Raw genomic sequence first — 14,888 nt, 5'->3', positions numbered from 1 at the left:
GGCCAAGCTTTTATTAATGTGCATTTTCCCTAGGAAGCTGGTGCTTCTGAAGCCAAACACATGGCTTAGAGCCAACTCCCACTGAAGTCAATGGGAGTTGGACTGAGCTCGGAGCAAGGACTCGCACTGGGCACGACTGATCGGAGATGATCAGTTGTACACCAGTGCAGTTTTAGATGATCAGTGCAGCAAACTGACTTTCACTTAACCCCCAGGGTCAGAATTTCAACCCAGCGCTCAATGGGAGAGGAGTTAGTGCATGAAGCCAAGACTCCACCTATTGTGCTTTTCATGTAAAAAGCTCTGAAAAGTTTTTGGTAAAATAAAAGTAAATTGTGGCAAGACTCTCAGAAAACGAATGAACAAGTTCAAAACATGGGGGATTTTTTTTACTCAGTAACATTGTATTGAGCTATTGTGGTAGCTCAGCATACGGTACAACTTACTTAGACAAAGGAAAACTCCAGTGTACAAATGTGCAATAGAGAAGAGATTTTTACTTTGGAAGGAGTGACTTTTCTCAATTGCTTAAAAGTGCCCTCGCTCTAACAAATTAACAATGATTAATAAGCAAACAGGAACCTGCCATTTTGATGAGCTGTTAAAGGAGTTTGAGACATTGTAAATACCTGACTAAACGCAGAAGACTTTCAAATCTGAGCTAAGGCAATTTATTGAGTACATTACTGGTTATAATAAATGAAGAGGGCTCTGGTTGCTTTTGATATTGATTTAGTAAATAGCGGCTACATAGCTGGTAATGTAACCTTTTGTTTTTAAACCTAAATGAACAGAAGGTACTCGACAATAGCTCTGCAAGTCTCCTGGCCTCTGCTGAGCATTCAAATGGCAGGCTGCATTTGTGTTCCAATGTACGCCCTCACACAGGGCCTCTTTCCAGGGAGTATTAGTAGAATGGCAGCTCTCTCGGATTGGGAGACGCCTGCCCCATTCACTGACTGGAGATGGCAAGGGCCAGATTCTAGCTGTGTCAATCAGTGCAGCTCCACTGATGGCAAATTGCTATAGTCATTTCCATTGGCTGAGAAGTGATTACAACCGCGACCCACACAGCTGGGAATTCATGATGCTGAATATTTTTGTGAGCATCTGAAGTATTCGAATGATGGCAGGCAGAGATGAGAAAGCCCTAGTAGATCCTTCAGCCACGGCAGAAGACAGCTGTGACAAATCACTGTGGTTTTCCTTTAATCAGGTTTTTACAGAGTCACAGACAACACGGTTCACGCACATCACCTGGTGAAGAGGGGGAGACACCAACGCCCAGACAGTGCACAGAGTGGAGTCACTCAAACACGGAGAGATTCAATACCTACCCTACACTTAAAATAGGAGCAGCATAAGGGAGCTCCAGGGATAGCAGCAGAAGCCTCAGGAGAGTGTGGGAGTCGCTCCTGTCTCTAGAACACTTGTCTCATTGTTGGTTACCATTCAAGTCTTACAGTAATGGGGAGAGAGATTATGCTAATGAAGAACTTTAATGCCAGTGACTGATATGACAACAAAGTAACAAAGGATGCTGCATGGGAATGAGACACCAGGTTCTGGTGGGGTTTGCGTTTTGATATTTTGACCGGGAGCAGGATTTACTGAAATACTGTCAGACCTCGTAATTCTGACGTGGTCTGTCTCTACCCAGGCGGGGTACATAATGGAGGAGTGCATGCAGCACCCTGTCCCTCCCTCAGCCTGTGGGTGAAAACATGGTGGAGATCTCTCTGGCAGGGCAGAAAGCCAGTGCAGAAGCTGCAGAGAGTGGAATTCACTTGAGAGGCCATCTGTTAAAAGATGAACCAAGGTTGCCAGAGAGTCGGTTTGGTGAGAAGGAGTTTAGCGACTACCAGTGGGGAAGTGGCACATGGAGTCTGCTAACTGGGGTACCTTCTGCTTGTCAGAGTAGTTTGCAGGTGTAAATTAGAGCATAAGCCTTCCAAGGCCTGGCTCCTCACTCACGTTACTCTGCTGCCCAGCTCTCTTGCAGCATCTACACCAGCCATGCTGATCTCCAGTGCTCCATGCTACACCCCATGAGCACCGGTTGCACTCGTGGCCACTCTTGAGACCCCTGCTGGACTCTGTGCCAATTACAAGGATTCTACTCTACTCTTATTTAGAAGTCGAGATTTTTATAGCCTAAAAATGAAGGCGGCTAGCTGGCTGACCTTTCCCCACATCAGATGCTTTCCTCCGCATATTTCTTTTCATGCAATGAAGATGCCAAAATGGGGGGAAATCCATTAATAAAATGGGTTAAACTCTTAAAAACTACTCAGGCATTTTTTTCTTTTATTTGAAAGATGTGAGATTTCTCCTTGTGCTTCTCAGTCCCTGCCCGACGAAGGCTTTGGCATTTCACTCAAGTTTAACAGATGACAGACAGCCCAGAGAATGGTGCAGCACCAGAGAAATTAGAAAGAGAAGGTCAGTGTTACAAAACTAGAAACATCCCTGTCCCTCAGAACAATACATGGAGGACTAGCGCTCAAAGTTTCAGGTGATAAAGAATGGCTAATGGGAGGCAGAATTAGCATTTGTGAGCTCTGCTACCAAAGTGCCTCCAGTGTCTGGCTGTTGGGATCTTTTTTTTTTAATTTGCAAGAAGCTCTCCCCCCTCTTCCCCAGTGTATGTGATTTCCACTCTGACTGGTCTTGTTGTGTTGGGCATGAAGCTGCTGGTGTCACCAACAGGCTAACCCATCACAGACAAAAGTGATGTAATCCTGGTCAGATATGACATAAGCTCTTTGCTCTTCCCTAGTGACTGATGAAACCTTCCCCTAATGATCTGGTTTGAGTTGCAGTATCTTCCGCAAACTCTGACTGTAACATCTTGATTTCTAGCTCCACTCGCTCACCAGGCATGCTGGTCTCCTCCTCAGGCTGGGCTGGGAGCTCGGGAACCCAGCCAATCCATCACTCTTCCTACAGCTAGGGCCGAGTAGTGCTGAGCAAATAATGGACTTAGTGGCCAAATGGAAAAAGCTGAAAAAATCTGGTTCATTTCAAACCAAAACTGAATCTTTTTGGGTGGTTTTTCTTGCTGAAACAAAAAAAAATCCCACAACCCAAATTTTCATTCGAGTCACACGAAATGTTTCGAATGGCGATTCAACTCGATGTTTCATTTGGAGAAGATTGTTGTGAAATGAGAGAGAGATAAGGTGGGGGAAGGAATATCTTTTATTGGACCAACTTCGGGGAGGGAGGGGGAAGAAACGTTCAAGCTTACACAGAGCTCTTCCTCTTCTTGATCTGAAACAGAGCTCTGTGAAGCTCCAAAGCTTCTCTCTCACCAACAGAAGTTAGTCTGATAAAAGAGATTCACCTACCTTGTTTCTCTAATATCCTGGGACCAACATGCCTCCACCAACGCTGCTTACAATAGTTTTGAAATGAAACCTCCAGAGAGTTCGTTTAGAAAACGTCAAGGCAAAACATTTTGACACTTGATTTTGTTTTTGGATATTTCTGACATCTCACCTGAAATCCACCAATAGCTTCAGTGCCTGGAAAAAACGCGTTTTGTGGTGAATTTACTATTTGCTGAACATACTTTTCGCAACTCTAATGCGGAGCTACTCCCTGGCATGGGGTGCACAGATTTAACACAGCAGCCAGAGGCTGCATCTGCCCTGGGAGCTGGAGGTGCGAGTCCCAGCTCGTGTGGACATTCCTGGGCTCTGTCTCACCGAGCTAGCGCACCACCGATGACAGTGTAGCTGTGGTAGCAGAGGCAGCAGTGAGTGGCGGCACGGGCTTGTCGCTCTGAATACATCCCCATGGGTACCCGGCCGATTTGTACTCAGGACAGCTAGCCTGTGCTGCCACTTGCTGCCGCCCGTGCTACTGTGGCTACACTACTCCTTTCAGTGCGCTAGCTCGATGAGCACTAGCATTTACGCCCACTCAAGCTGGGAATCACCCCCCCCCCCCTCCCCAGCACAAGACACACCTTTGAGACGTTCTTGGACTGGGGAGAGTGACTGGTCTTGGTTACATGGCATCAACCTGCAGCAACCTCATTCCAGCCAATGGAGTCACGCCAGCCTAGGGCTCGTGTAACTGGGATCAGAACCTGGCCCCTATCCTTGGAATGTGCTTATGGCTTTTGTAAGCCTGAATGCTGGCGCTCATCTTGCCCCACCTCCCCTGAGCAAGCCAGGAGAGCTGCCTGCTATTTCCGGCCTTGTTCATTTCGTTCCGTTCTTTAGTTCACTTGGTAAGCCCTGTTCTCTGCAGTGGGGGTTCATGGGGGTGGGGGAGCAGGGGCACTGACATGCATTGCTTATGCTGGCTCTGCTGTGCCCTGGTGCTCTAGCTTCTCATAGTCACTCCTGTCCCCTCTGTTCCTCTCTTGCCCTGAGAAGAGGGACAACCCAGTTTGTGAAGCCTGAGCAAGATCCCCAGCATTCTGCCCCTGACGTGCGGCAGGGGCACAGTGGGGTTTCTCCCAGGGCTGCTGAGACCCCAGGAGACCCTGCCTCACCCCGTGCAGCTCAGTTAAATGACGTTTAAGGAAACTCTCTCTAGTTAGACACTTGTTTCAATCCAGTCAGGTTTTACCTTTTCTGCTTGGCTGAGCTCGTCCTTATTCCTGAGCTTATCCCTGTGCTTGGAATCTGGGTCAATGCTTTCATCTTCTAAAAAGTGCATGTTCATATTCAAAAGCCATGCGGCAGTGCGGTCCAGGGCATTGGGGTTCACAGGAGAAGGGGCCTACAATGAAACATACAACCATAACAAAAGAAAAATCGGTAACAAAAATGGATGTGAAGCTAGAGAGCAAGTTTCCTTCCAACCAAGCCCAAGGCCCCAGTACTGCTCCGATGGAAGGGAATGGATTAGAGCACCCGAAGGGGTCTGGGAGAGAGCAAAGATACTGCCTGTTAATGCACGTTATTTATTTGAGCTTATTAATGTCAGCTTGCCTTTATAGGCCCAATTCTGCTGCCCTACAAATCCACTGCCGTTAACTGGGCTTCAAAGGGATCCGTTCAAGAGGTCCTAGTTTCTGGGCAGCTCTTACTATTATCTCATGCCACATGGCTTGTCAGAGTTCATGCTGCAGGCAGACAGGTTGTGTCTGCTCAGCCTCCCGGTCGAGCTGTTGCTTAACTCTTGAGCTCCTCCTCCACTGAGACGCCTCTTCACCTGCTGCAGAGATTTCACTACAGCCACAAACAGATTTTCAAAGTAAAATGCGATTTTTGATCACACTGGGGCCCTCCTGAAAAATCTACGGCTCTTCCAAGGCAAGTAGTCACATGAGGGACGCTACAACAACAAACCTTGGGGCTCTGCGTTTCTTAATGCTACAATGGCTCAGAGAATGGGATTCTCGTAAGTTTCAATTAATGGGTTTCCTTTCAAGGAGATTGCTCTCTAGCCATCTGAACTAGAGAAATGCTACTGTAAGCAGTACTGTACCATCAGCAAGCTAAAGACACCTGCCCACCTATTGCCCTGGGCAGTGTCTCTGTAAACCCAAAGGCAAACAAAATTGCCTAGAGATTTTCCAACCACATTATAAACTCCAAGACGTGGATTTCCAGCTATTTTTCCTCCATCACAGCTGGCTACAAATTGTAGTCAATAATGTCTCAGGCTGAACATTGTGGGTTAAAGTGAATATGCCAAGAGGATCCAAGTTGAAAACCCAGACATGTCAGAGACTCGTTCACACCTCCAGCCCCCTGGTCCTTTTAGTCAATCACCGGCAGTAGCAGCATGAGAGCAGATCCCTCGCTCTGAGCTGGAAAGCCCTGGATGGAGAATTCTTCATAGGAGCATTTGGGGAAAGTCCTCCCAGCTCGAGTCAGATGATTCCATGATGGCTCAGTGGGAATGGAAACAATTACATGGATGTTACTACCCCTCCCCCTCCTGCCCCTCCAAGTAAATCTTGCCTTCTGGATCTCGGACTTTGAACCTGAAGTTTCAGACTCAGCCCTTGGGTTATCTCCCTGCCATAAATGGGCCCTTAGCTTCCTGCCTTTTGGGGTGCCTCTGGACTGGGAATTGTGACCATGGCAGGAGCAAAGGATGCAGGTCTCTCAAAAGTGCGTGGCCACAAGGGGTGGAGGAAATGGTCCCTATTGTTCCTTTCAGCCCTGTAGAAGATGTTTGGGGTTTTCCAGCCCCATGAGTGCTGACAAAATGGGGGTCAGCCCTGCATGAATGGTGCCTTCTCCCTCGCTGGGCTTCTTCCTCTGAACATGACCAAAAACCCCGAGCTAAGTGGATTCAAAACTGGATCCACCACGTGAAATAAAATGAGGAAAGAGGCGGTTGGAAGCTCTTCCAATCAGCAGCAGCAAGGGACTCGGGAATCCAAATGAAACAGCCACTGAATGGGATGTATTTCCTCTCAAACAGCACTAAGCCCCGTTGAGTGGACCAAGCAGTTTCATTATGATTGGCATGGACTGTTGGCATGACTCAAATACACAAATAAAGAGTCAGGAGCGGCACTGCACGGACCCCTTCCCCCTCGAGGAAAACCTTTTGTGGGGACAGGGAGTGTGAACACAAATTGGCCAGAGCTCTGTGAAGGGTCATCACACATTCATTTCACTCAGCAGAACTTCTCTGGAGCAGCCCCCATTCCCGAACAGGCCCCCCAATGCTTTGTCAACTTCTCTGCCTTCCCCACATAATGAGTATCGATCCTTATTATATAAATGCTGCTACATGCCCAGCTTGCTAATGCTATGCTGACAGACGGCTCCGCTGTCCACAGCTGATTGACAAAATGGCTTTTAATGGCCAGCGCTGGTAAAGGGCTCTGTAGAGTTCTTGAAAAAGAAGAGTAATTATGCACACCTCTCTGTCTCTTGCTTTCAAGTGGGCTGCCTCCTGGGAGCTGTTCCACTGTTTCTGGATTGAGATGGAGGGGATAGTCGTTAGCTAGCCACATCTTTTTTCGGGGTGTTTTTTTTTTTTAAAGAAATCTTCATTTGAAGTATCAGAAATCCTCGGTGTGTTTCTTTCCCTATGGGATTAGTTCTGAGAAAAAAAATCAGCGCTAGGAAAACTATTTTCACATGCCAGCCAAACGGAATGTGTCCCAGGCATGGGGACAAAGCAGGGTGACCTGCTACTTTTATTATCAGGGCTACATGCAGTGAAATTCACCCCCAGGCAAAGGTGGACTTCAACTGGCGCAGTCTTTGTGCACAGGAGGGAATTTCAGTGTTGCTGATTTTGCTGGAATGACAGCTCTTTCCCCTTTTTTCCACCCCTCCCTTTGCTTCCCCTCCCCAAAAATGCATCCATGGGAGATTCTAAAAGGCAAAACTAACAGGATTGGGAGTGTCCAGTTGCACCACGTCCCCAGCGAAACAGCAGCAGGACGGAACCTCTTCCTTAGCGGAGATCAGGTCCTGATCCGAGTCCATGAGGTGGAACTTGACTGACTGAGGCATGGGATGAGCAGTTGGCACGTGCAGGCAAAGCAGTGAGAGGATGGTGGAGTGGAATGGAGGAGAGGCTCTAACCCCATCGCCGCCTGCAGCCCCAAGGCAGTCGCACTCTAGCAGAGGAAACGGACACAGCAAACTCCGAGAACAAAAATGTAAACGTCACCTTTTCAGGATGGGCTCTGTCTCAGGCCAGGCTTCGGGCAGGAGCCAACGCATGGCCCCCCACATGGGCCAGTGTGGCCTTGCACTGACTCAGCGGCTTGGAGCCAGCCCCACCTCCCCATGCTGCTGCCAGACTGGAAGGGGAGGAAAGTCATGGCCTAAGCTCACAATTCCCTCCAACCGTTTGGGGCCTGATCCCCACCCACATCCCTTCCATCCACAAGGCCAGCTTTGCTCGGCATGACCTCCTGGCACTAACCTGTTTGTGCACAGTGCGCTGCTTCATCTCCGGACTGTCGCCCTTAGAGGAGGAGGACTGCTGCCGGAGGCGGGCCCCGCTGCCTGGCCAGTCGGGTGAGGAGGACATCATGCTCCCGCTGGAAGGTCTCTGGTACTGAACTGCGTTCAGCAGCGAGGGCGGCGTCCTGCCCCTGGTGACTGGCGGCGGGGGAGGTGGCGGTTGGTCTATCCGCCTCTGGGGGCCGGCGCTGTTCTGCCGGGGCATGGTGGGCTGGCCACCTTTTTCAGTCAGAGAGAGCTGCCGGCGGGCCAGCTCCCCCGTCCGCCGGGTGAAGTCCTCACTCCCAGCAGGGTTGATGAAGCCATGCTTGTTGGCCGTCAGCTCCTCGCTGTTGCTGTGGGAGCTCAGGGAGCTGTGGCACTCAGAGCCAGAGTCCCCCAAGCCCCGGGGGGACAGCGGGAGCCCGGCCGCCATCTGGTACACCGGGTTCTGGAACGATAAAGGTGCTAAAAGCTGAGGCCTGCCAGGCGCGCTCTCAGCATTGGGCGTGGTGGGGGTCTGGCCTACCCTGCGCACCGTGGCCATGCCAGTCACGTTGTTCTGCTGAGTTCGTGCGGTCCATATGCTCTGTAACTGCCCGACAGACGACTGACTGTCATTGAGGGAATCCGCAGCCCCGGGTGCATTTGCCCCACTGTCCAAAATCCGATTGTCCTGCAAGTCCACCATGGACAAACTCTTGCTGCCATTGGACATCTGCACATCAGGCTCATTGGCCTCCGAGTAGCTGGAGCTTCGGGCGGGTGAGGGCTGAGCCCCAGCAGACCTTGTGACAAAAAACAAGTCCTTGTTTTCAGGGGTCGGAGACGGTAACCGTGTGAAATCTATCAGACTGCGGGGACATAAACGCATAAAGGGAGGGGAGAGGAGAAGAAGAAAGAAGAGCTGTGAATGCTACCCTGCAGCAGGCAAAAGTAATCAGCAAAATGAAACTAGCAGGAAAATCAGTATAGCCCAGCGGTGTACAGCTAAGCAAACAAGCCAACCCCCTAGGACGCATGTGAGGGGGGCGCAAAACTCGGTCACAGCATTGCTCCCCTGGGAAGAATGGATTAGGGCTAGAGCTGGGCAGAAAATAGAGATTCTGTGCTGGGAAACGTTGAGAGATTAAAACCGGTCCAGACTGATGGCAAAGAGCCAAAATTTCATGGAAAAAAATTGGTGTAATGTTTCCTTTCAATTTTTTGATTTTGACTTCTTTCAAATTAGCATTTAATTAACAACTTTTCATTTTGAAATGTAAAGAACAGACAAACAGGAACTTTTCATTTTGAAAATGTCAAAACAGGATGTTTTACTAATTTCAAAACTTGTTTTTTCTGAAAACATTTCGAGCCAGGAAATCTGTTGACATTGGCCTTTTCCTGCCAAAAATGTTTGGTTTCAACAAATCAGCATTTTCTGATGAAAGACTGTTTAGTGGAAAAATTTCTGGCCAGCTCTCATCAGATCCTCTCTGTCAAGAAGACGTCGGATGTGTCAGTGCACTGCGTGTGTGTGTAAGCGTGTGAATGCACAGACACACATGTACATAAGGGAGGGGCATGGGGTTGGGGATGGATGGGTGTTATATGTGTATGAGCGAATGAGTGTGTCTGCGTGGGCAAGTTTGTATGTGGGAGTGGCTGAGAGGTCTGGGAAGATGGGTCTACTTGTGTGAGCGAGAGGCATCGTCCCGATGTGATCCCTGGATGCTTTGTATCACCAGTTACAACCATGCTGACCAATACTGTCTCATTGTTTCCTTGTGCTCCCCTGTCTGTCTGCATCTGTCTGCTCTCTCTTGTCTTATCCTGAGATTGTAAACTCTTTGCACAAGGATCACCTTTTGGTTCTGTTTGTACAGCGCATAGCACAGTGGGGTCCTAGGCACTGGGATAATACAAATAAAAAACCCAGCAATAATAACGATAATAACTAGCACCAACTTTGACTGCTGCTTTCCAAGCAAAGGCAGAGGCCTCATCACCCATTCCTCCTACAGTAAACTGCCAGATTTGTGCACTATCGACTTCCGGTGGATAAGGCAAAGGCTTTGCAATAGTTTCATGTGTATACGTCAGATCAAAGATGCTGCATTTGCATTTACATTTACATAGGAAGTATTTGGGCCAGAATATTTTGTTCAGAGAAATTCTCCCTTTCACAAAATGTGAAGAGCTTTACTCCATTCAGAGAAGCATTAGAGATGAAAGCTCTGATTACAGATCAAGTCCGGCTTCCTCTTGCTGGGTCCCTCACTCCTAATTAGATTGTTCAGTAATTTCTAGCTCCCATTTAGAACCTATTTTACTAGTGGAGGCTTTTCATTTGTGTGGGTTCCACTGCATCTTCAGCAAATAGGAATAAAACTAGCATTATAACTCTGCAACACAATCCGCTGTTTGACCACCGGGACTGAAATTCCTCAATGAGAAAGCCAAGAAGAGTGTGTTCAGGGACTGGGCTTGTGGGCTATTGCTCAGTGGTTTTACATATATAATAAAAATTAGGCAGAGTGGGCTAAAAACCCCAATAAGCAAACTACCAAAGGGTGAGTGACTGTTAGGGAAACAACCAGTGATTTGGATCTAATTGTACTCAGCACCGATGCAGTGCTTTACAAGCTGGATGGGCCCAATCCTGCCTATTTGCCATGTACAGAATTCCCACTGAATTTATTGATAAATCCTCCTATCCTGCTGCACTTGCACGTGTGCGTGCACGCGCGCACACACACACACATATACACACACACACACACACACACACACACACACAGAGTTTTAGGATCGGGCCTTCTCCCATCCTCACACTCACAGGTGGGAAGGAGGAGAGTATTCTATTCCCCAGATTAAGTCTGGCAAACTCCCAGCCACACCTCGTTTTGCCCAGCTCTGCATACAGCCAGCCGGGTACCCACAGGCTGACACTCACGGAGTATTTGCTATTTCCCTGGTCAATGGCCAGGAGCGTCCGTGAGGATTTCCTCCTAAAGTGATGCTCGCTCTCTTACCCAGATAAGTCATTCTCTATCACCATTTTCTGTAGCCCAGCAGAGATGCTGTTGCCAGCATTTGGAGTCGATGCAGTATGGTCAGCTGGGACGGAGACCTGCACACACGCTGGGTTGCTGAGCGCAGCGTTCACATCCCTCAGAATCCGAGGCAGGGGCCCAAGTTTTGTTACAGTGCCCTGGGGAGAAATGGGGACAGAAATGTTACAGGCTGCTTGCTTCCTACATAAAGAGAACCCTAGCCAGCTGTCCCAGGATCTGCAAAGTCTCTCAAGGAACTCTTTCTGAGCAACGTTAGTTTCCTCAGTTGGTCAGCCACACTTCTTTGTAGTAGTAGGGGTACCCCTCCTTAACTCATGTGTGTGGATCAACAGTGTCTGTACACAGAAAAAAGTAGGTGTGTGTAAGTCTGGTCCAACCACTCTTGATGGAGACCCATTAACTAAAAATGTTTCTTTTTTAAAGTGAAACTAGCTGAAGTCAGGAGGCAAGTTCTCTTCCTTCCCACTGCACAACACTTGCTGAGACAGAGGTGAGGTCTAGTGCTCTGAGCACAGGACTGGGAACCAGCAGCACCTAAGTTCTGATCCCCCCCGTCTCGGTTTCCCCGCTGGATAAGGGGATAATTATACTTACCTGCCTCATGGGGGGGTTGTGAGGATTAGACAGACAATGTGTGCGAGTCTACAGAAGTGCTAACCACTGCTAGACTACAGAGATCCTGCTACTCAGTTATCCCTTCCTGATAACCAACAGACATCTTTCTTGTGGAAGGAACCAATGTGTAGTGTGGTGCATGCTAAACTCCCACTCACTCCCCGCAATCCCAGGAAGTGTCTGACTGAGGTGTGACCCCCTAAAGCTTGCCCCTCCTGCTCCCCATCTCCCCACGGGTACCTGCTCGAGCTGAGAAATGACCTCCCACAGTAGAGAGTGCAAAGTGGACAATTCCCGGCCCAGGTCGATGTAGCCTTCAAAGCCAGCTGTGTTTGAGATGGTTTCTGGATTGGAAATCTCCAATAGAAATCGCTGCATGTTAGTCCATTCGTGTTCCAGAAACTGATTCATAAAGGACATATACTCCTCTTTGCTGCCAAACCTATCAAGACAGACACATGAATCTCAGCTAGAACCTGTGAGTAACGGTGTACAATTAACCAGCTGTAAACAGCACAGGGAGGAACAGAGCTAATTATCGACACGCTGAGTCTTTCTTCCAGCCCTCTGTACCCTTTCCTGTGCCAGGAACCACAGCCATTTGTCCAATTCTTTTGCCTCCCGCTTTGGGGACTGAGATGAAGTGGGGCCCACACTGGACTCACTCTTAGTGGGGTATTTGACCCAACCCACCCTTCCATTCTGATGTGTCTTTGCAATCTAGAAGCAGGCGCTCATCTTGCTGCTTTGAGCCATCTCTGTGCAAATCCTGACCAATGCTAAACAAAAGCCTCCCCTGGGTCTACCTATTTCTAGCAAATACCCGGGACCCAACGTTCACGGAAGGGCCTGTCCCTCCAGCAGCTAGCCTGTGATCTGGCCTGATACAACCACTGGAAGTATTGCTACAAAGTCACTGCTAACATGCAATCCTCTTTCTCCCAATGATCATTGCCCAGCACCCAAATCCCTTCTCCTGCCCTCTGCCGCTCTCTGCGATGTGTTGTGACAGCCCGTGGCAGAGCTCCTGAATGCTGCCACCCCAGTGCATTAATAATGTCATTTCTAGCAGCCCGTCCGCCAGAGTCTCTGCTGTCTGTGTCAGAGACAGCGTCTGTTCCTACGTGTGAAGGTTTGCAAGGCGAGGATGTGTCTGGCATGAGAATGTGCTGGGTGTCAAGCTCCGAATATGCTCACTGAAAGATGAGGGGGAGACAGGACAGGCGTGAAGGCTAGAGATTGGGCAAAACTCCCACTGACTTCACTGGGGCCAGCGTATGTGTATTTGCATCGGGGTCCAGCAGCCTCAGGACCAGCCCCTCCCCTCCATGTTGTCTGCTTGGCTCATTGGGATGATGGAGCCTAAGAAAAATCATCCCCCACGTGGGGCTGTTACTGCCCAGCATCGCATGCAAAAGGGAGAAGGCAGGCAAGACCTCCTGCTGTCAGTGCACTCCTCTACAGAGCTGCTAAGTGCAGTTTAGTTTTCAAAGTGGCAGTAGAAATCTTCAGCCATATCCCCTTATGCTGGGATCTTGTACGCTCAGTAGGTTCAAGCCTAAGTAGTGGCTGTGAGACCTTGAAAGGCAAAGCCAGGGTACCACAGGCAGTGGTGTAGGTGGGACTCTTCCCTCTGAACCAACGTCCCAGTGAGCTAGTAGCGGGTATTGTACCGTTGGAGGTACAAGGTTTGGAATAAGACCACATCTGACAGCCTATTGTTTTGCTCATTTAAACCCCCCTGGTGGGTGCTCTTTGTAAGAGAACGTTCCATTAATCCCCTCCTTCTTGGCTAACTCCCACGGCACCTCACTGAAATCTGGCAATTTCAGGCAAGGTAGCTTTTACTTATTTCGAACCACTGACTGGTGCTACTCTGTTCTGCCCACTCAGAGCTGGTTGCATTTCAGTGGTGGGAAAAGTGACCTCTCTGAATGGTCTGAAAAGTGTAATTGCTTTGGGTTCTTTGGCTGAGAGGCACTTTGTCATTGTGCTGCAGTTACATTAAGAGCAGGGCCAAGCGCCTTCAAACAGTTCCACAAGGGAATTAGGGCCTGATCTGGCTTAAATTCACGTCTTTTGCATCAAGTGGCTTAAACAGAGGTCATAAATGGAATAAATCCAATGGTCTTAGCCAGGTCTCAAGTTCAAAGTCACGTAAAAATCTGGCACAATGAGTGGATTTAACTAGAAATGTATAGACAGGGCAGGTGTAGCCAGGGGAATGTGGAGGGGGAAGTGTGGGGCAACACAAACTGGATGCATGTGTGAGAAAACACTAGCAGGATAATTGACGAGGCTGCAGCTCATATATGGGGAGACTGGCAAAGGGCCATCTACACTAGACCTCGCTCTTGCTGGCACTAGCTGCCCCTCATGTTTCTAAGTACTAAGTTAAATTCACCCTCTGAATGCCATTCGTGGACCTGGAACACCAGATCATCGGGGACCTTGGAGCTTCTCTCTGACATTTGCCCAATTCTCTTTTGGAGCCAGTTTATTTTCGTTGGATTCTTTGCGCCACCCTCCCTCAGCCCCATGTCATCCAGTCTTCGTTCTACGTAAAATGTCTTATTTAAAGCATGACAGATCCCCTTCTACCAGCTGGTACGAGGAGACTTGCTGGGGGAGAAGGTCGGCAGTGACGTTGGCTGCAGGAGAGCTCAGCTTGATTGCTCAGGCTTGAATAATGCCAGCTTAGTTAAAGAGCCTTTCTTGCAAGGTCCAGAAACTTGGAAAACCTTTTAGTTAAGGACGGGTCAGAAAGATGGAGACTTTCTGTCACCTAGAGTAACACACTTGTACATCTTATGTCTGTATCTGGCTGTGTGCATGTGAATTAAATTAGTTTGCAATTCTAAGAAGCTTTTGACTGAGGTTGTCCATTCACATTTCCAAGAGCTCATGGTTCTGTTGTCAGAGCTCAGGATAAGTAGCTCAGAGCTTCCACTGCAGCCAGTGGAAAGATTTTCAGAAATCTCTTCCTTTGTTTCCACCAACCCTCTGGGCTTAGATAGAGATTGACAGCTTCCCCACTTTCTTCCCCCATCCTCCAAGTTCAGAGAAGTTCATTTTAATAATTGGGGTGATCCCTGAGCTCAGTTTGAAGGAGCAGATTTCCCCAGAGCTACAGATTCCATAGTCTCTGACAGCATCATTCATTCAGGGTCTGGGCTGTGCGGTGCCTCCACTGGGACTGTGAAGAGTTCATGCACTTTAGTCACATCCAGCTAGGTAACTGTGGACAGAATGGTGGATGACACCTTTCTTACCAACCCTGGTGTACTTCAAAACTGGGCGTTTCAACTTCTGCCCTATCTGCCTCTCCCTG

The 14,888-nt window shown here is 48.8% G+C and overlaps 1 protein-coding gene across 28 annotated transcripts in view; it reads right to left on the bottom strand.

Annotated features, from left to right (window-relative positions):
* LOC119844076 (DAB2 interacting protein) overlaps positions 1 to 14,888 on the bottom strand; it is a 494,149-nt gene that overhangs the window by 14,439 nt on the left and 464,822 nt on the right. For 22 of the 28 annotated variants that reach the window (XR_006276072.1, XM_043498919.1, XM_043498911.1 and 19 more), the window contains 4 exons: positions 11,798 to 11,999; positions 10,901 to 11,079; positions 7,864 to 8,737; positions 4,585 to 4,737 (listed from right to left, as the gene is read on the bottom strand). Coding sequence is in view for 27 of the 28 variants with exons in the window: in XM_043498919.1 (XP_043354854.1) it covers positions 4,585 to 4,737; positions 7,864 to 8,737; positions 10,901 to 11,079; positions 11,798 to 11,999 (1,408 nt within the window). In the remaining variant the exon portion in view is untranslated. The remainder of the gene's footprint in view (positions 1 to 4,584; positions 4,738 to 7,863; positions 8,738 to 10,900; positions 11,080 to 11,797; positions 12,000 to 14,888) is intronic. The other 6 variants (XM_043498921.1, XM_043498925.1, XM_043498932.1 and 3 more) reach the window with 4 other exon arrangements.

Source organism: Dermochelys coriacea, chromosome 16, assembly GCF_009764565.3.
Source record: "Dermochelys coriacea isolate rDerCor1 chromosome 16, rDerCor1.pri.v4, whole genome shotgun sequence".
Taxonomy (NCBI): domain Eukaryota; kingdom Metazoa; phylum Chordata; order Testudines; family Dermochelyidae; genus Dermochelys; species Dermochelys coriacea.
The sequence above is the reverse complement of the archived record's forward strand: the minus strand, read 5'-3'. Positions and strand labels throughout refer to the sequence as shown.